A 20,371-nucleotide genomic window follows, 5' to 3' on the forward strand; every position below is an offset into this window, starting at 1 on the left:
AGCAGGAGATTCATTGGATTTAAGACTGTTCTCTCACTCCCTTGTCTCTTGCCTCACTTCTAAGGATCATTCCCAGGGACACAGCAGCAGACTGTAGCAAACAAGCTGTTCTGTACCACACTTTGTACAATGCTGCCATCATTGCAATATGTGTTAACTGGTCCTAAGGGCTTGTCTACATTACCCGCTGGATCGACGGGCAGCGATCGATCCAGCAGGGGTCGATTTATCGAGTCTAGTCTAGATGCAATAAATCGACCACCAACCGCTCTCCCGTCAACTTCGGTACTCCACCGGAGCGAGAGGTGCAGGCGGAGTCGAGGGGGAAGCGTCAGCTGTCGACTTATTACAGTGAAGACTAAGTAGATCTAAGTACATCGACTTCAGCTACGTTATTCACGTAGCTAAAGTTGCATAACTTAGATCGATCTCCCCCTCCTCCCAAGTGTAGACCAGGCCTCAGTCTCATGGACCTTAAAGTCTATGTATCTTTTAGAACCTTTCTTCTGAAGAGCAGTAACACCTTTCTGAGGGAATACTCCCATTGACTTCACTTTCACTGACTTCAATAAAAGTTTTGCCTGGATAGAGTGTAAAGACTTCAATAGTAATCCCTTCATTAATTAATTGGTTAATAATAACAATTCTGTTGTTGCCTTAGCACTGTAATGGAGAATAGCACACAATACAGGAACAAAATCAAGAGTGTTCAGAATAAGCTGAACTGAGTCACTGTGTCTCGCATTGGGCTCTGCTGACTCTTACTCTGTCTGAAGTCCCTTCAAGGGCTGGGAATTCCAAGGAAGAGGAACCTCACCTGAGAGGACCTCTGCCACCCATAGGTCTCCAAGACTGTACTAATGCTGCCTTAGTGACCATGGAGACTACGTATGCCCTATGCCCTTTCAGTTTAGATCAGGGTGGTTGTAAGCCAGAGATTAGAATCATTCCATTTGTGCCAGCCCCGCCGGAGGATCTAGTATTGTCTGTGCCTTGCTCCAAACAACTGCTATGCAGAGTAGAATGCCAGGGCATTTGAAAGGATGAAGCTCTTCTGAAGTTGCTAACCATTGATTTCTGCACTTTGAAATGTTTAACTGTGTCATTTCTGCCTTCCTCTACCCTCTCCACTCCACCCCACCCCACCCCCACCAGGTGTTTGACATATTGCCCCTCTATGGAATGCTGCAACCCAACGAGAGTCAGCAGGTCTCATTCACCTTTTATGGTCACGCTGACATCACTGCCCGGGCCAAGGCGCTGTGCAAAGTCGAGGGAGGCCCTACCTATGAGATCGTGCTGAAAGGAGAGGCTTCGCTCATCAGTTACGCCTTTGACATAAAGGAGATTGACTATGGGCTACAGGTAAAACACAGGAGAGGCCTGCGTTTCAGAGCCACCAACTTCCATTCAACTGGCCAGATGTGCCATCATCCATGCTGTCAGTGTCCCCTCCTGACAGGGTGGCCCTACCTCTGGATACCGTTATACAGCCCCTCACAGCTCCACTCTCACTGTCAGTAGAACCTCCTCTGCATAATATGCACCTGTATCCCAACAGCCTCTCTCTTGTGGGCAGCATAACCTCTTCAGAGTTTGTCCGTCATGAAGCCCTGCATCTTTTTGGTATCTACTGTTCTTGGGCTTAGTAGAAGGGAAGCAGTGGAAGTAAGAGTGCTGTTGCTTGGAGGAAAAATGATTCTATCGATTAACTGCAGCGTCACTGGTGAAGGTCAGTCAGTGTCGTGCCGTGATCTGACCTGTGCATGGTATTCCTCTGCTGGTAAAGTAGGAAGCAGCGCGAAGGTACTCTGTGTTGGAGGGGGATTTTAATGAACCTGCACATTAATGAAGGAAAAATAAACCCTTGAAGGAAGAGACCAGCCCCCTTGACCATGTAGAGGAAAAGACAGAGGAGGAGGAGTTTGGAGACACATGACATGCCTTCAGAGTCTGCCGGAGAGCACTTAGTAACAAGCGACATTTGCTTTGAGCTCTGCCTCTGCCTCTGCAAATGCCTGAGAACAAATTAAAGGCAGTGGGGCAGTTTCATCTATGCATTAAAGCAGCACAGACTAACTGAGCTCCTCTCCTTTAACCAGTCATTCCGTTTTCTTTGTTGCCTTTTCACCATTAATAGTGTTTTTAACTAGAACCCAGTAATTGTAGACCAAATGGTGTGAGACTCAGATATCAGAATCAAAACTCAAAGAACCACTGTTTCACTTAAACCAACTAAAAAGGACCAAAGAGATTATTATCGAATCTCTTTAGATGTTAATGCGCCTTTTGTATTCCTTCTCCTACCACTGCAGGTTCCAAAAATACTTGGGCATAGGAGCATTTTCCTGTATACATCCTCCAGCCTCATCCAAGCAGTGCTGGACAGAATCCAGGGTTTACCACATTAAAAATCATGCTTTCCCTGAAGATGAATGATACCTTCCTTCATTATTAAAATAATAATGTCAACTAACATCACATACATTGGATTATGCTATCACTGGAATGGGCCAAATCTGCCCCGATCTATCTCCTTTGACTTCAGGGGAGTTACCCCAGGGATCTGTTTGACCCAGGGAGTCCGAAATACAGGACTGTCTTCCAAAAGAAATTGTTGGCAGTGTTGCAGCCATGTTGGTCTCAGGTTATGAGAGCGACAAAGGCGGGTGAGTCAGTCTTTTATTGGATTCACTGCTGTTGATGGAAGGCACAAGCTTTCGACAGAAGTTGGTCCGATAACAGATATCATCTCACCTATCTTATCTTTCCCAAAAGAGGCACATTTGGAAAATGGCAGCAAGGAATAGAAAAAGTTCATGTTTTCTGGTGCTGAGGGGGATCTCCCAGGTATTTCTGTGCTGGTTCACAGCTTCTCCTGCTTGCCAGATAGGAATTGCCAGGCTGGATTAGACCCCAGGGCTACCCAGTCCACTGTCCTGTCTCTGACATCGACTCAGAGGCCTCAGAGGAAGGTGCAGGACACTGAAGCAGGTAGAATCAAAGAATTGTAGAATAGAATCATAGAATATCAGGGTTGGAAGGGACCTCAGGAGGTCATCTAGTCCAACCCTCTGCTCAAAGCAGGACCGATCCCCAACTAAATCATCCCAGCCAGGGCTTTGTTAAGCCTGACCTTAAAAACTTCTAGGGAAGCAGATTCCACCACCTCCCTAGGTAACACATTCCAGTGTTTCACCACCCTCCTAATGAAAAAGTTTTTCCTAATATACAACCTAAATCTCCCCCACTGCAACTTGAGACCATTACTCCTTGTTCTATCATCTGCTACCACTGAGAACAGTCTAGAGCCATCCTCTTTGGAACCTCCTTTCAGGTAGTTGAAAGCAGCTATCAAATCCCCCCTCCTTCTTCTCTTCTGAAGACTAAACATCCCCAGTTCCCTCAGCCTCTCCTCATAAGTCATGTGTTCCAGTCCCCGAATCATTTTTGTTGCCCTCCGCTGGACTCTTTCCAATTTTTCCACATCCTTCTTGTAGTGTGGGGCCCAAAACTGGACACAGTACTCCAGATGAGGCCTCACCAGTGTCGAATAGAGGGGAACTATCACGTCCCTCGATCTGCTGGCAATGCCCCAAAATGCATCCCAAAATGCCATTGGCCTTCTTGGCAACAAGGGCACACTGTTGACTCATATCCAACTTCTCATCCATTGTAACCCCTAAGTCCTTTTCTGCAGAACTGCTGCCAAGCCATTTGGTCCCTAGTCTGTAGCGGTGCATTGGAATCTTCCGTCCTAAGTGCAGGACTCTGCACTTGTCCTTGTTGAACCTCATCAGATTTCTTTTGGCCCAATCCTCTAATTTGTCTAGGTCCCTCTGTATCCTATCCCTACCCTCCAGCGTATCTACCACTCCTCCCAGTTTAGTGTCATCTGCAAACTTGCTGAGGGTGCAATCCACACCATCCTCCAGATCATTTATGAAGATATTGAACAAAACCAGCCCCAGGACCGACCCCTGGGGCACTTCACTTGATACCGGCTGCCAACTAGACATGGAGCCATTGATCACTACCCGTTGAGCCCGACAATCTAGCCAGCTTTCTATTCACCTTATAGTCCATAGTTATGGGACAAGCTTCTCACAGGAAATACCCCCATCAATTAGAAGCTGGTTTATGCCCTGAAGCCAGGAGGATTTACATCCCCTCCAAAACTCTTCCTTGGTTCCTGATTGCTATTTTAATCCTTTCTCTCATAAGTCTGCATGTTCTTACAGAATATCCAGTCCGTTCTGGATTCCTGCTGAGCTCGTGACCACAGCAACATGTTGTGGTGATGAGTTCCACAGCCTAGTAGTGCACTGTTTGGAAAACTTTCCTTTGGGCCGGTGTTGAATTTCCTGTCTCTTGCTTTCATTGAATATCCCCTTGTCTGCGTGTTATGAGTATGTGGGACGCCAATCTGAAAAAAAGCCTTGATATTGACACTCCTGTTCCTATCTCTTCCCCTCAGCTATTTGACCAAGTCATTGAAGCTGAAATCACTCTGTGCAATAACGGGAAGGTTGGATTTGGGTACATGGTACTGAACACGAGCCAGGCCTCATCCGACAACCCTCCGCCAGGAGTGCCACTGATCCTGCCTGCCACTGTAAGTATCTGTGACAGATGGACGGAGCCCTGAGGGGCTAGAATTAAAATCCTGGCACTGCCCGGCAGAGGCCCCACAAGTGCTGGCAACTGGGCTGATCACCATTCCTAAGGGAAGCCCCCTCCTTGGCACAGCAAGGGCAATTGTCTAGCTGTGTTGCCAGAGGGTGAGGATGTAAATCCAGCAGGGGAGATGATGGAAGGTTATAGCTACTGGGAGCTAGTGAAGGTCAAATGGGCGTGCTCCTTAATAGACTCCCTCAATATACTCTGAATGGCAGGAGGCTCCTCCATCAAACGACCAGCTGCAGGCAGCTCAAGTGCTTTGGCCACACTTTGAGTTCTGGCTGCTGGGAGCTTTGGGTCTGTGCTGACGATGGAACTGGATTGCACAGATTCTTTTTTCTTCACAGCAGAACCTAGGTCACATTGCTCAGCCCAGCCCAGCCAATCTCAGAGCCTGGTCTGTAACCCAGCAAGATATACTCCTTCCCCACCTGCCCAATCACAGACACCAGCTTATCCACCCACTCCTGCAGCACGAGCCGTGCTGGTGTGTCTCTTTCAAGTGCTCAGGAGTATACTTGTACAGGCACATTTAGTTTAGGAACAGTCCTTGCTGTTTTTATGGACTCAGAGATGATCTCCGGAGTGAGGAAAGCCCAGTGTGTCTCTGTTGCTCAGTTTCTCTTTCTCTCACACTGCTGCTTTCTCAGCAGACCTCTGAGTCACCTCCACTGGACACAAACCTGCATGCCTCTGCACTCACTTGTGTTCTCTGCTTTGATGGGCTTTGCCTGCAGCTTGTGTTCATTCCCCTTAGTGCAGTGGTTCCCAAACTTTAACAGCCCGCGAACTCCTTTCACTAAATTGTGCAATCTCGTGAACCTCCTCCTAAAAATTAATATTTCCAGGAATTTAAGTTTAAAGCTCCTCCACACTCCGTTGGGCTCCTGCTGCTGGACCTCATTGACCGCCCCGCTCAACTGAGCTCCACTGAGCTCAGGCTGCTGGTCCCGCTGACCACCAGGGCTCAGGCTGCCGGCCCCAACTGTCGGACCTCGCTCTCCCTGGGGCTTGGGCTGCCAGCCCCGCGCAGAGCACTGGGGTTCGGGCTGCCGGCTCCCCCACTGATGGGGGCAGGGCTCGGGCTGCCAGCCCAAACTACCTGGCCCCACTCCCCCTGGGGCTTGGGCTGCCAGCCCCGTGCGGAGCGCTTGGGTTCGGGCTGCCGGCTCCCCCGCTCATGGGGGCAGGGCTTGGGCTGCCAGCCGCAACTGCCCAGCCCCGCTCTCCCTGGGGCTCGGGCCGTCTGCCCTGCAACCAGGTCCCACCTGCTGCCTCCAATGCCGGGGTCCTCTGGCCGCCATGAGTGACATTTTTCTGGCGAACCCCCTGTAACATTCTGCAAATCCCCAGGGGTTTGTGAACCCCAGTTTGGGAACCACTGCCTTAGCCCAAAGTACTGCCTGAGATCCTGATGGTCCTTGTGCAGCGGGATGGGGGCTGGAAGGCCTTCCCCTGCTCCCATGACTCTGCAATGGGCCCCCACCGGAACAGTCTCTGTGCTCTGGGCAGCAGGATGTTAGGGGTGTAGCCCATAGATCTAACTTAGCCTTTTCTTTTCCTTAGCAGTAACTAGACTAGACTAGATCCCTGTTCCTCCAGCTCATTACATTCGTATCCATTGACAACCAATACAATTATTAACTATTAAAGAATAAGGCTACAGGGGGCCAGGAGGAGTTGGAGCCAATCCCTCTCTCCTGTTCACCTGCCCACAAAGCGGGACTGTGTAGGGGGGGAACCAGTCCATGCCATTAAGCAGATTGCTCAGCTCCACATGCAAGGAGAAGCCCTGGTAAAGTGCTTGCCTCTTAGGCCCCATCTCACTGCCTCTGTATAGGTCTGGGAAAGCCATAGCCTGCCCCTCATGTTGCAGTGATGTCCCCTCTCTGTCCCCCTCGGCAATGTGACTAATGTACCTCTCAGGTTTATGGCTTCTTTCAAGTCTCCTCTTTCCCAAGGAGAGGAAGCCAAATGGCTCTAATATTTCCCCATAACTTTCATGAAGCCTGGTATCCTCACATAGATGAGTCTCTGATGCCCTTTGCTGCAGCCTCTCTGAGAATGTGATCTCCTGCCTGAGGAACAGCAAGCAGGACTGCCCAGGACCCTGGATGGGGGTTAGGTGCTTTGTAACAACTGCTGCCCCTCTGCTAACACAGCCGAGGACCTGGTCTGGCTGTCTTTTTACTATGTGCTGTGCTTGTGTTCCCAGGAATTTCCACTGCTCTGTGCCCAGTGAGCATGCTGGCTGATTGCTCTGTTGAACAAAGATTCTGCCCCCCAACACAGCACTGTGGGGAGCAAAGCTGAGGAAATTCCATTGGAATGGGACTGAAGGGTGACACAGGAGGGGAAAGCAGTTACCCACCAGCACCTTCCGATTGCACAGAGGCCAGTACCTTTGTCTGACAGACCCTGTCTGAGAGGGGCTCCAGGTCTGGGGCTGCCAGAGCCAGGGAATAGCCACTCTGCGTGAAAGGCTGCCAATCAACCCGGCAAAAGTTTCCTGCTGCTCAGAGCAGCATTGCCACCTGCTATATACACTCCCTGCCCACCGACCACAGTTATCAGCGCACGGGGAGCCAAGGAAAGCTGGCGGTTGGTGCTGGGGGCAAGGCAGGGAGGAGCACAGCAGCAAAAAGGGGACCCCCCACATTCAGGAGATCCCCTGGTTTTCTCATAGATGTTGGCCCTACATGAGTTCTAAAGGCTACAGCACCTACCAGCCCTGCAGCTGGACACCTCTCCTTCAAAGCGACCTCTGGAAGTCAACGTCTTCTCTTACCTGCTATTCTGCAGGCTCTTGTTGCTATTCCTCTCCGAGGTGCTGCCTTGTCAGCGCTAACTACCCGATGTCCACTGGCTACTGCCGATCTGTGATAGCTTCCGCGTGTCGGAGCGAGTTAATGAAGGACTAGGTGCCCATGCTGGAGTGCACACTGGTTCTCCTCAATCACACTGCTCTCCCAGGCGACCCCCATACACCCCCTACAGAGGGACTGGAATTCATGGAAGAGCCATTGACTTGGCTGCATTTTGTGTCCCTCTTTGCTGTCCCTGCTGATAGAGCTGTCTCCTTTCCAGTCCAGCTTCGTGAGCCTGCAGCTCAGGGGCCTCTGCATTTAGAATTACATACTTGCCTAGGGTGTTTGCATCCAATATGCCCCTAGGTTGTATGTGCTCCAGGGATGGGATCTGTACAAAACACAGTTAGCTTTTCATTTCCATTTGCTCCTCCCTTTTCCCCGCTGGCTCCTGTATTTTGCTGGTAAGAAAATTCCCTTGGTCTCTGAAATGGACTCTCTTATATTCCTCGCTTCACCATCCTTTAATTGAAGTAAATGTCTAGGTAACTTCTGTACACCAGCTGCTAATCTGTCATTTAGGTTCAGATTTTTAAAGGTACTCAGGTGTTGCTGAGTTCAGCATTGCAGTGCCTCACTGATTTAGGAGTCTTTGTCTCATTTTCAAAGTGATTCACCCATGTAGGCATTAAATTCAGTGGGGTTTTGGCTCCTAAATGCCTAAATTCCTTTTGAAAATGAAATTTAGGCTCCTAATTGAGTTAGCTCTTGCAGCGCTGAATGCAGCAACGCCTGTGTACACCTTCACAAATCTAAGCCTCAGCCCATTTCTCCAATAATGCTACTTCCTGTTCCCAACTGCACTTTGCTATCTAAAAAGCATGCATCTCTCAGGGATGCAGTGTGTTATAGGGATGGGGCACTGGCTGGGGTCTCAGGAGATCTGGGTTCATAGACTCATAGAATATCAGGGTTGGAAGGGACCTCAGGAGGTCGTCTAGTCCAACCCCTTGCTCAAAGCAGGACCAATCTCCAACTAAATCATCCCAGCCAGGGCTTTGTCAAGCCTGACCTTAAAAACTTCTAAGGAAGGAGATTCCACCACCTCCCTAGGTAACGCATTCCAGTGTTTCACCACCCTCCTAGTGAAAAAGTTTTTCCTAATATCCAACCTAAACCTCCCCCACTGCAACTTGAGACCATTACTCCTTGTTCTGTCATCCGCTACCACTGAGAACAGTCTAGATCCATCCTCTTTGAACCCCCCTTTCAGGTAGTTGAAAGCAGCTATCAAATCCCCCCTCATTCTTCTCTTCCGCAGACTAAACAATCCCAGTTCCCTCAGCCTCTCCTCATAAGTCATGTGTTCCAGTCCCCTAATCATTTTTGTTGCCCTCCGCTGGACTCTTTCCCAATTTTTCCACATTCTTCTTGTAGTGTGGGGCCCAGAACTGGACACAGTACTCCAGATGAGGCCTCACCAATGTCGAACAGAGGGGAACGATCACCTCCCTCGATCTGCTGGCAATGCCCCTACTTATACATCCCAAAATGCCATTGGCCTTCTTGGCAACAAGGGCACACTGGTGACTCTCATCCAGCTTCTCGTCCACTGTAACCCCTAGGTCCTTTTCTGCAGAACTGCTGCCAAGCCATTTGGTCCCTAGTCTGTAGCAGTGCATGGGATTCTTCCGTCCTAAGTGCAGGACTCTGCACTTGTCCTTGTTGAACCTCATCAGATTTCTTTTGGCCCAATCCTCTCATTTGTCTAGGTCCCTCTGTATCCTATCCCTACCCTCCAGCATATCTACCTCTCCTCCCAGTTTAGTGTCATCTGCAAACTTGCTGAGGGTGCAATCCACACCATCTTCCAGATCATTTATGAAGATATTGAACAAAACCGGCCCGAGGACTGACCCTTGGGGCACTCCACTTGATACCGGCTGCCAGCTAGACGTGGGGCCATTGATCACTACCCGTTGAGCCCGACAATCTAGCCAGCTTTCTGTCCACCTTATAGTCCATTCATCCAGCCCATACTTCTTTAACTTGCTGGCAAGAATACTGTGGGAGACAGTGTCAAAAGCTTTGCTAAAGTCAAGGAACAACACGTCCACCACTTTGCCCTCATCCACAGAGCCAGTTATCTCGTCATAGAAGGCAATTAGATTAGTCAGGCATGACTTGCCCTTGGTGAATCCATGCTGACTGTTCCTGATCACTTTCCTGTCGTCGAAGTGCTTCAAAATGAATTTGTTGGGGACCTGCTCCGTGATTTTTCCAGGGACTGAGGTGAGGCTGACTGGCCTGTAGTTCCCAAGATCCTCCTTCTTCCCTTTTTTAAAGATGGGCACTACATAAGCCTTTTTCAGTCATCCAGGACTTCCCCTGATCGCCATGAGTTTTCAAAGATAATGGCCAATGGCTCTGCAATCACATCCGCCAACTCCTTTAGCACTCTGGGATGCAGCGCATCCGGCCCCATGGACTTGTGCTCGTCCAGCTTTTCTAAATGGTCCCGAACCACTTCTTTCTCCACAGAGGGCTGGTCACCTCCTCCCCATGCTGTGCTGCCCAGTGCAGTAGTCTGGGAGCTGACCTTGTTCGTGAAGACAGAGGCAAAAAAAGCATTGAGTACATTAGCTTTTTCCACATCCTCTGTCACTAGGTTGCCCCCCTCATTCAGTAAGGGGCCCACACTTTCCTTAACTTTCTTCTTGTTGCTAACATACCTGAAGAAACCCTTCTTGTTACTCTTAACATCTCTTGCTAGCTGCAACTCCAGGTGTGATTTGGGCTTCCTGATTTCACTCCTGCAGGCCCGAGCAATATTTTTATACTCTTCCCTGGTCATTTGTCCAATCTTCCACTTCTTGTAAGTTTCTTTTTTGTATTTAAGATCAGCAAGGATTTCACTGTTAAGCCAAGCTGGTCGCCTGCCATATTTACTATTCTTTCGACATATCGGGATGGTTTGTCCCTGTAACCTCAATAAGGATTCTTTACAATACAGCCAGCTCTCCTGGACTCCTTTCCCCCTCATGTTATTCTCCCAGGGGATCCTGCCCATCCGTTCCCTGAGGGAGTCAAAGTCTGCTTTTCTGAAGTCCAGGGTCCATATTCTGCTGCTCTCCTTTCTTCCCTGTGTCAGGATCCTGAACTCTACCATCTCATGGTCACTGCCTCCCAGGTTCCCATCCACTTTTGCTTCCCCTACTAATTCTTCCCGGTTTGTGAGCAGCAGGTCAAGAAGAGCTCTGCCCCAGTTGGTTCCCTCAGCACTTGCACCAGGAAATTGTCCCCTACACTTTCCAAAAACGTCCTGGATTGTTTGTGCACCGCTGTATTGCTCTCCCAGCAGATATCAGGGTGATTGAAGTCTCCCATGAGAACCAGGGCCTGCGATCTAGAAACTTCCGTGAGTTGCCGGAAGAAAGCCTTGTCCACCTCATCCCCCCCGGTCCGGTGGTTTATAGCAGACTCCCACCACGACATCACCTTTGTTGCTCACACTTCTAAACTTAATCCAGAGACTCTCAGGTTTTTCTGCAGTTTCATACTTGAGCTCTGAGCAGTCATACTGCTCTCTTACATACAGTGCAACTCCCCCACCTTTTCTGCCCTGCCCATCCTTCCTGAACAGTTTATATCCATCCATGACAGTACTCCAGTCATGTGAGTTATCCCACCAAGTCTCCGTTATTCCAATCACATTATAATTCCTTGACTTTGCCAGGACTTCCAGTTCTCCCTGCTTGTTTCCCAGGCTTCTTGCATTTGTGTATAGGCACTTGAGATAACTCGCTGATCTTCCCTCTTTCTCAGTATGAGGCAGGAGCCCTGCCCTCTCGCACGCTCCTGCTTGTGCTTCCTCCCGGTATTCCACTTCCCCGCTTTGGTCTTCTTCCCCCGGTGAACCTAGTTTAAAGCCCTCCTCACTAGCTTAGCCAGCCTGCTTGCGAAGATGCTCTTCCCTCTCTTCGTTAGGTGGAATCCGTCTCTGCCTAGCACTCCTCCTTCTTGGAACACCATCCCATGGTCAAAGAATCCAAAGCCTTCTCTCCGACACCACCTGCGTAGCCATTCGTTGACTTCCACGATTCGACGGTCCCTACCCAGGCCTTTTTCTTCCATGGGGAGGATGGACGAGAACACCACTTGCGCCTCAAACTCCTTTATCCTTCTTCCCAAAGCCACGTAGTCTGCAGTGATCCGCTCAAGGTCATTCTTGGCAGTATCATGGGTGCCCACATGGAGAAGCAGGAAGGGGTAGCGATCCGAGGGCTTGATGAGTCTCGGCAGTCTCTCTGTCACATCGTGAATCCTAGCTCCTGGCAAGCAGCAGACTTCTGCATTTTCCCGGTCGGGGCGGCAGATAGATGACTCAGTCCCCCTGAGGAGAGAGTCCCCGACCACCACCACCCGCCTCCTTCTCTTGGGAGCGGTGATCGTGGAACCCCCAACCCTAGGACAGTGCATCTCATGCCTTCCAATCGCCGGAGTCTCCTTCTGTTCCCTTCCCTCAGACGTATCATCTAGTCCACTCTCCGCCTTAGTACCTGTGGAGAGAAGATGAAAATGGTTACTTACCTGTATCTGCGTTGCTGGTACATGGACGCTCCCCTTTCTTCTTCTGGAGGTCACACGCTGCCAAATTTCTTCACCATCTTCCTGTCCCCACTGCGCAGCCTGCTCCGAATCTTCAGAACATTGTACCCGTAGAAGCATATCCTGACTTCTTCAGTTTCTCTGATGCAACGCAGGGTTGATCCTTGTTTCTCCAGACCTTGAACCTTCTCTACCAATATGGAGACCATCCTGCACTTTGTACAGACAAAGTCGCTTCTGTCCTGTGGAAGAAAGACAAACATGGCACATCCGGTGCAGGTCACAACAGCTGAACGCCCCCCATCCATATTACCTTCCTTCTCCGAGCTTCCTCAGGAGATGTAGTAACTGCTCCTGAGGTTCTGCTCTTGGCTCTGCCACTGACCTGCTGTGTGACCTTGGCTAGTCACCTCCCCACTCTGTGCCTCAGTTTCCCCTTCCACCCATTGTCTGCCTTGACTATTTGGACTATAAGCTCTCTGGGGCAGGGACTGTCTCTCATTTTATGTGTATAGCACCTGCTCCATGGGGCTGTGATCTCAAGTGCTTGTATTACTGTAGGCCCTACTGTATTACAAATAATAACAAAGAACACCATGCAGCCCACTGAAGAGACACCAGCATCCCTTCAGGCACTTAACACTTTCCTAAGCATTTCAGCCTCTCTCTCAGCATATCCCAGCAGATCCATGTTAGGGAATGGGGTTTGTTAGGGACAATAGGTTCTAGGTGGTGCCACACTTTGTCATGTGTACTGATCGATAGTGTCTGAGCACCTCGCCATCTATTTCTTGTCATTATTCTCACAGCACCCTTGGGAGGCAGGGAAGTGCTCTTATCCCCATTTTTTGACCGATGGGGAACTGCAGCACAGAGAGACTAAGGGAACATCGCCACAGCAGCTGGGAAGTGCAATCCCCAGTTTGGGCAGACGCTCTGGTGCTTGTGCCTAAAAATAACCGTGCAGCGGCGCGGGCTTGCCACCCACATACAACACTTCCCAACCCTCCGGCTACATCCTTGGGTGGTGAACCTGCGCTACCAGGGCCGTGCTGCTAGGGTGTGTACATCTCCCGGAAGTGGGAATCATACCTCCCAGATGCCAGGAAGACAGACCGTCACAAGGGCACACAGGAAGTTGGTAACCGAGAAAGGAATTGAATCTGGGTCCCCCCTCGCCCAGGCTGGCCGCTTGGCCATGCAGCCACCCTTCCCCTGGCTGAGCAGACTGAGTTTCTCCACTGGGTTGCTGTGTTGAAATGTGCGCCCTGCACACCTCTGGCCCAGCAACCGAGCTGGTTGGCAGATACACTGGAGGTAGGTATAGGCAGTGATGAGCTGCCAAAATCTTAACAACCGGTTCCCTATAAAAAGTTCTGATGTAAGGGCTGTGCCCCAGTATGTATTTTTTGTACCCACAGGGTTACCATACGTCCGTATTTTCCCGGGAGGAATTTTAAAATTTAAAACTTCCTCCCGGACGGCGATTTAAGAACCAAAAAGCCTGACCTGTCCAGGAAAATACGGGTGTGTGTTAACCCTGTCTAAAGTTCTTTTTTAAAAAAATGGGCCTGACCTAGAAACGAGCTCCATTTCCCATGTGTGGGGCCCCGCCACGCCCTGGGGGTGTGCTAGGGTGACCAGATGTCCCGATTTTATAGGGACAGTCCCGAGTTTGGGGTCTTTTTCTTATATAGGCTCCTATTACTCCCCACCCCCATACCCGATTTTTCACACTTGCTGTCTGGTCACCCTAGGGTGTGCACATGTGTGGGTCTCAGCTGCTCCCTGCCCCCCTCACTGAAGCAGGTGTGCAGGGTTACTGCCCTGGGAACTGCAGGGCACCAGTGGACGTGGAGCCAGCTGCAGACAGGGGCATGGGGCAGGGATAGCTGGAGGCAGGGGGTGCGGAGCTGGCTGGAGACAGGAGGGTGCGGGGTTGGCTGGAGACAACAGGGTATGGGGCTGGCTGGAGACAGGGCAGGGGCTGACTGGAGGTAGGGGCTGGCTGCGGGCAGGGGTGGTGCGGGCAGGACAGGGGGTGCGGGGGTGGCTGGAGGCGGGGGCTGGCTGCAGGCAGGGGCTGGTGCGGGCAGGGGCTGGTGCGGGCAGGGCAGGGGGTGGCTGGAGGCAGGGGGAGGCAGGGCAGGGGGTGGCTGGAGGCAGGGGCCGGCTGTGGGCAGGGGGTGCGGGGCTGGCTGCAGGCAGGGGCTGGTGTGGGCAGGGGCTGGTGCGGGCAGGACAGGGGGTGCGGGGGTGGCTGGAGGCGGGGGCCGGCTGCGGGCAGGGGGGTGGGGGCTCGCGGGGAGCAGCCCGAGCGGCAGGACGCAGCCCCAGCCCAGCAGAGCAGCCGGGGACCCACCCAGCAGCAGCGGGAGCCCCAGGGCCAGGGGCCAGGGGAGAAGCAGCAGCACCAGGGCTCGTGCCCAGGGCCAGGCGGCAGCCCACATGGCTCCCGCAGCGCAGCGCCCCTGGCGGCCGGAGGGGGAATTACATCACTTCCCGGCCGGAGCCCAGCAAAGCCTGAGCGCCCCCTGCAGGGAAGCGGGTTAACAACTGGCTCTAAAACGGCTTCAAAATTTAACAACCGGTTCATGTGAACTGGCTCCAGTTCGCCACTGGGTACAGGATACAGAGGGACCTAGACAAATTGGAGGATTGGCCCAAAAGAAATCTGATGAGGTTCAATAAGGATAAGTGCAGGGTCCTGCACTTAGGACGGAAGAATCCAATGCACCGCTACAGACTAGGGACCGAATGGCTAGGCAGCAGTTCTGCGGAAAAGGACCTAAGGGTTACAGTGGACGAGAAGCTGGATATGAGTCACCAGTGTGCCCTTGTTGCCAAGAAGGCCAATGGCATTTTGGGATGTATAAGTAGGGGCATATCGAGCAGATCGAGGGACGTGATCGTTCCCCTCTATTCGACATTGGTGAGGCCTCATCTGGAGTACTGTGTCCAGTTTTGGGCCCCACGCTACAAGAAGGATGTGGAAAAATTGGAAAACGTCCAGCGAAGGGCAACAAAAATGATGGGGGGACTAGAACACATGACTTATGAGGAGAGGCTGAGGGAACTGGGATTGTTTAGCCTGCAGAAGAGAAGAATGAGGGGGGATTTGATAGCTGCTTTCAACTACCTGAAAGGGGGTTCCAAAGAGGATGGCTCTAGACTGTTCTCAGTGGTAGCGGATGACAGAATGAGGAGTAATGGTCTCAAGTTGCAGTGGGGGAGGTTTAGGTTGGATATTAGGAAAAACTTTTTCACTAGGAGGGTGATGAAGCACTGGAATGCGTTATCTAGGGAGGTGGTGGAATCTCCTTCCTTGGAGGTTTTCAAGGTCAGTCTTGACAAAGCCCTGGCTGGGATGATTTAGTTGGGGATTGGTCCTGCTTTGAGCAGGGGGTGGACTTCCAACCCTGATATTCTATGATTCTATGATGTGCCCAGCTACTGCAGTGGTTTGCCACACTTTGAAATCCATGCAGGTGAATGAAAACACTTCCCCTTTGCCAGCAGGAATGAGGTATTGTCCTAGAAAAGACTTTCCCAAGCCTAACACCTAGCTGTGGGCCTGCTTGGGTGACCAACTGTGAAGGGCACAGGCAGCCTCTCTTCCCCCACTCACAGCCCTGTGCAATGTGGATGGGAGTGGGGGCACAGAGACTGGTCCCTGTTTGCTGTTACCCTCTTGGGTGCAAGCTGTCTGAAAGGGAGTGGGGTAAAAGTGGGGCTATGTAGCTGGTTGGGCATACTCTGTCCCCTCTCTGAGCCACAATTGGGGCCAAATCAGCCAGCCGTCCTACAGGGCATGCTGCCTGCAGTGCAGCACCCTGTAGCATGCCTGAAGGCACCCAGGGCACAACCAGTCCTGCATTAGTAATGGTCTGACAGGATAGGCCTCATGGTATATTCTGACACAGAGGCTTGAGTTTATGTGTGCTTTGCGGTCTATGGAAGCTACAATACATCGCTTGAATCCAGTAAGAGCAACTTAGAATCATAGAATATCAGGGTTGGAAGGGACCCCAGAAGGTCATCTAGTCCAACCCCCTGCTCAAAGCAGGACCAATTCCCAGTTACATCATCCCAGCCAGGGCTTTGTCAAGCCTGACCTTAAAAACCTCTAAGGAAGGAGATTCTACCACCTCCCTAGGTAACGCATTCCAGTGTTTCACCACCCTCTTAGTGAAAAAGTTTTTCCTAATATCCAATCTAAACCTCCCCCACTGCAACTTGAGACCATTACTCCTTGTTCTGTCATCTGCTACCATTGAGAACAGTCTAGAGCCATCCTCTTTGGAACCCCCTTTCAGGTAGTTGAAAGCAGCTATCAAATCCCCCCTCATTCTTCTCTTCTGCAGGCTAAACAATCCCAGCTCCCTCAGCCTCTCCTCATAAGTCATGTGTTCCAGACCCCTAATCATTTTTGTTGCCCTTCGCTGGACTCTCTCCAATTTATCCACATCCTTCTTGAAGTGTGGGGCCCAAAACTGGACACAGTACTCCAGATGAGGCCTCACCAATGTCGAATAGAGGGGAACGATCACGTCCCTCGATCTGCTCGCTATGCCCCTACTTATATATCCCAAAATGCCATTGGCCTTCTTGGCAACAAGGGCACACTGGTGACTCATATCCAGCTTCTCGTCCACTGTCACCCCTAGGTCCTTTTCCGCAGAACTGCTGCCTAGCCATTCGGCCCCTAGTCTGTAGCGGTGCATTGGGTTCTTCCGTCCTAAGTGCAGGACCCTGCACTTATCCTTATTGAACCTCATCAGATTTCTTTTGGGCCAATCCTCCAATTTGTCTAGGTCTTTCTGTATCCTATCCCTCCCCTCCAGCGTATCTACCACTCCTCCCAGTTTAGTATCATCCGCAAATTTGCTGAGAGTGCAATCCACACCATCCTCCAGATCATTTATGAAGATATTGAACAAAACCGGCCCCAGGACCGACCCTTGGGGTACTTCACTTGTTCTGTTTGCTTCAGCTCTGTGCCCTCCCTTCCTCACCTCTTGCCCCCATCCCAGCTCTTGGCAGCATCTCCATGTGTTCAGTGAACCCTCTGCCCGGTACCATATCCTGGCTGTCTCCCACCTGCTGCAGGGTTACATTGAACCAGAAAAAGAACAGGTGCTCAAGGTCTATTACCTGCCTGGCGTGCCTGAGGTCTTCCAGCAGACCTTCCAGATACAGGTGGCCCACCTGGAGCCAGAGAGCATCACCTTGAAAGGAGAGGGAACCTTCCCCAGGATCTGCCTGGATCTGCCCAGAAACATCAAAGGTAGGGACCCCCTCCCCACCATACCCTCTTCTGCTCAGTTGCAGACACTTGCTGAAGGCTTTCTCCAGTACTTCCTTGCCTCGCATTCATAGGGCACCATCACACGTACTTCCAAAGAACATGTAGGTTCTGGGAACAATAGGACTGGCAGGGACCTCCTGGGTCATGGAGTCCACTCCCTGCTATGGCAGGCTGCTCCATCGGAGAAACTTATCAAGCTCAATCTTAGCACTAGTCAGGTTGTTTGGCTTCACTCTGTCCATTGGCTCAGGGGATTATTAATGAAATCTTCAACCTTTCAACCGCTGCTATTGGCATTTGGTATTTACTGAGCACTGGCATGGCAGCAAATGCAGGAGAGGATGTGGTCTCTGCCCCAGAGACCGTACCATTGAGAGAGCCAGGTGATACAACAGTGGCCCAGAGAGGGTCCAGGTGGGCAAGAAGTTGTGGGGTAGGATGGAACAGTGGCAGGGAGGGGTACAGCTCAAGGGAATGAGACACTTATATTGAGGAGGAAGATGAATGGGACCGAAGGAGGGATTCAGAGAGGGAGACACATGCTCTGCATGGTGTGTGAGGGGAGGTCTTTTTCACAGCAGCATTTGGGATGTGCTGAAGGGGAGGGAGGTGGGAAGCTGGGGGCCAGAGAGGAGGAGACTGGGGATAGTCCAGGCAGGAGAAGACCCCAAGCCATGGAGAAGAGATTTAGTCACAGGGCTACAAAGGAAAGGATGGGATAGATGCTGGAGAGGAAAAGCCGAAAGGATTTAGGAATAACCTGAATGGGGTTTGTGGGAGGAAGAGAGGACTCAAATCAGATATTGAGGTTGTTTGCTTCAGTGACAGGGAGGACAATGGAGGAAGGGAGCGAGTCTGCGAGGAAAGATGAGGGGGCTCACTCTGGGTCATGCTTAGCTTGAGTTGGAGGAAGGACAGCGAGGTTGACAGGCAGTGACCGTTGTGCAAACACATGGAGTCGGAGAGGTAGATCTGGCGGGAATCAGCACAGGGAGAAGCCATGTCAGGTGAGCCAGGGATAAGAAGAGTCAGACGGGGGGAAGATGGGGAAGGGGATGGAGAAGACAAGGGAGGAGCTCTTGCCAGTTGTATCTATTTTGATTATGAAGGAACCAGCAAGTTCCTAAATGGAAAGGGAGGAGGACAGAAGCAGGGGAGAAGTTTTGAGAAGAAAATCAGAGGTTGAGCAGAGATCATAAGCGCTGGACCTAATTGGGAGAGAACAGAACTGATGGCAGAGCTGCAGGAGGAGAGAGCTAATCTGTAGGGAAGGAAGTATGCACTGTTTCTGCATTTTCCTCAGTAGGTCTGAGAGATGGGGGGTCATGGTAGGGTTCAGTGAGGTTTCCTGGGTGTAACTGGGGTAGAATCTGTCTATAACCCGTGCTTTTTTCCTGACCACCCATTGGTTCCTCCTACAGGAAATGAAAGGTATGAGAATATCCTCAAGGAGGCAAAACAGAGAATGGAAGGAGAGATTCAGAGAAATGAGACACTTGGCCACCCAGATGCAATGGCTGCAGAGCCATCCACGGACCATTCTGGCACCATGGTAAGAAAGGCTGCTGTTTCCTTTAAGTGCTTCCTGCTGCCCTGGCCACACCCCTCTGCAGCCACCCTTATTTTGGCCTGTACTGACTCTTCATGCCCCCACCTCCGCGGCGTGACTGACACTGTATCCAGTTTGTGTCACTGCGGCTGCATCCTTGGTAGGTTATCCACAGTCACCTGCCACGGGGATCATGCCTACAGTTTGTAACTACTCTAATTGCATTCGATAATTCTCTTCAGAAAATGTAACAATCTCAATAATACATGGTCTGATCCTGCAGCCCATGCTGACCTGAGTAGTCCCACTGATTTCCAGTAGGACTGACTGTGCAAGTAAACACTGGAGGACTGAGCCCAGAGAAGTGCACAGCCAAGAGAGGGATGAGACAAAGGCATAAACATTGTGCCTGGTCTGTGCAGCTGATGGTTATCTAAGTGCCTCACGCAGCAGAACTCTCAGCATGCTACTGGTGTGTAGCATTTGGAAGCTTATGCAAGGAAGTATGGTCTGACAGGTGATCTATGCTGGCTTGGGTGTACTGTACTCGATCAGCTCAGGCAGTGGCTCTTCCAGGCTGGGAGCATGCCTTTGTTCTGCTGTGTAAAGCGCTGGTAAACCTTTGGTGTGGAATCTATGTTTGGTAATGGTGATTTAGCTGGTTGCTGATGTGGGAGAGCTATGTGTCTTACTCAGACCCAATATTTCTAGGTTTACCTGATCATAGAGAACTGAACTATTTGAGTCTGTAGTCTAAGCTATTCCAGTCTTGTTTACATATGTTCTTATAACCATGCTCATCACGGTAGCATCAGACATGCATGAAGTGACATGACTCACGTCTGTCATGTGTGGTTTGTTCTCTCTCTCATCCTCTCCCCAACAATTCTGGGTGGGACTTTCCACTCTAACAAATACCCACTCGTCAGTAGCTCATTGATTCCCTCAGGTCTCTGTAATGATATTCAGTTGAATTCTTGATTGTATGCTAGTTCCTGGATCTTTCTCTTTTCAATGCATTGCAGTCCATATTCTGTATAGATTCATGCCGATGGCAAAGAGCATTTAAAATAGTTCCCTGGGTGGGAAAACCTACATAAAATGGCATTACATTGTATTATATCACACAATTAGCTGAGTTAGACAGACAGGTGTTCACCCTTCCACCAGCAGATTTACTACAGTCCGGCCTGTATCAGTGATTGGGGTGGTCCTCCCTTGTAGGGGCCTGTTGCATTTGTCTTTAATAGTGACCATTTAGTGCATTCCAGGCCTCCACCGGGGACAGACAGATGCTTGGGATATTGAAAGTTTCCTGGCTTGTCTGGTAACTGGCCTGTATATTTGCCTGGCTACTCAGTTTTTAATTGTGAGTAGCCAGACAGAAAACCAGGTCATTTACCAGAGTGATCTCTTATG

The 20,371-nt window shown here is 50.8% G+C and overlaps 1 protein-coding gene across 13 annotated transcripts in view; it reads left to right on the top strand.

The window, feature by feature from the left end:
- HYDIN (HYDIN axonemal central pair apparatus protein) overlaps nt 1-20,371 on the top strand; it is a 451,680-nt gene that overhangs the window by 290,149 nt on the left and 141,160 nt on the right. For 12 of the 13 annotated variants that reach the window (XR_012664515.1, XM_048816820.2, XM_075118258.1 and 9 more), the window contains 4 exons: nt 1,156-1,365; nt 4,478-4,615; nt 17,205-17,382; nt 18,825-18,955. Coding sequence is in view for 11 of the 13 variants with exons in the window: in XM_048816820.2 (XP_048672777.2) it covers nt 1,156-1,365; nt 4,478-4,615; nt 17,205-17,382; nt 18,825-18,955 (657 nt within the window). In the remaining 2 variants the exon portion in view is untranslated. Of the gene's footprint in view, nt 1-1,155; nt 1,366-4,477; nt 4,616-17,204; nt 17,383-18,824; nt 18,956-20,371 lie in introns of those variants that run through there. The other variant, XR_012664516.1, reaches the window with a different exon arrangement.

This window comes from Caretta caretta, chromosome 12 (assembly GCF_965140235.1).
Source record: "Caretta caretta isolate rCarCar2 chromosome 12, rCarCar1.hap1, whole genome shotgun sequence".
In the NCBI taxonomy this organism is placed as follows: Eukaryota; Metazoa; Chordata; order Testudines; family Cheloniidae; genus Caretta; species Caretta caretta.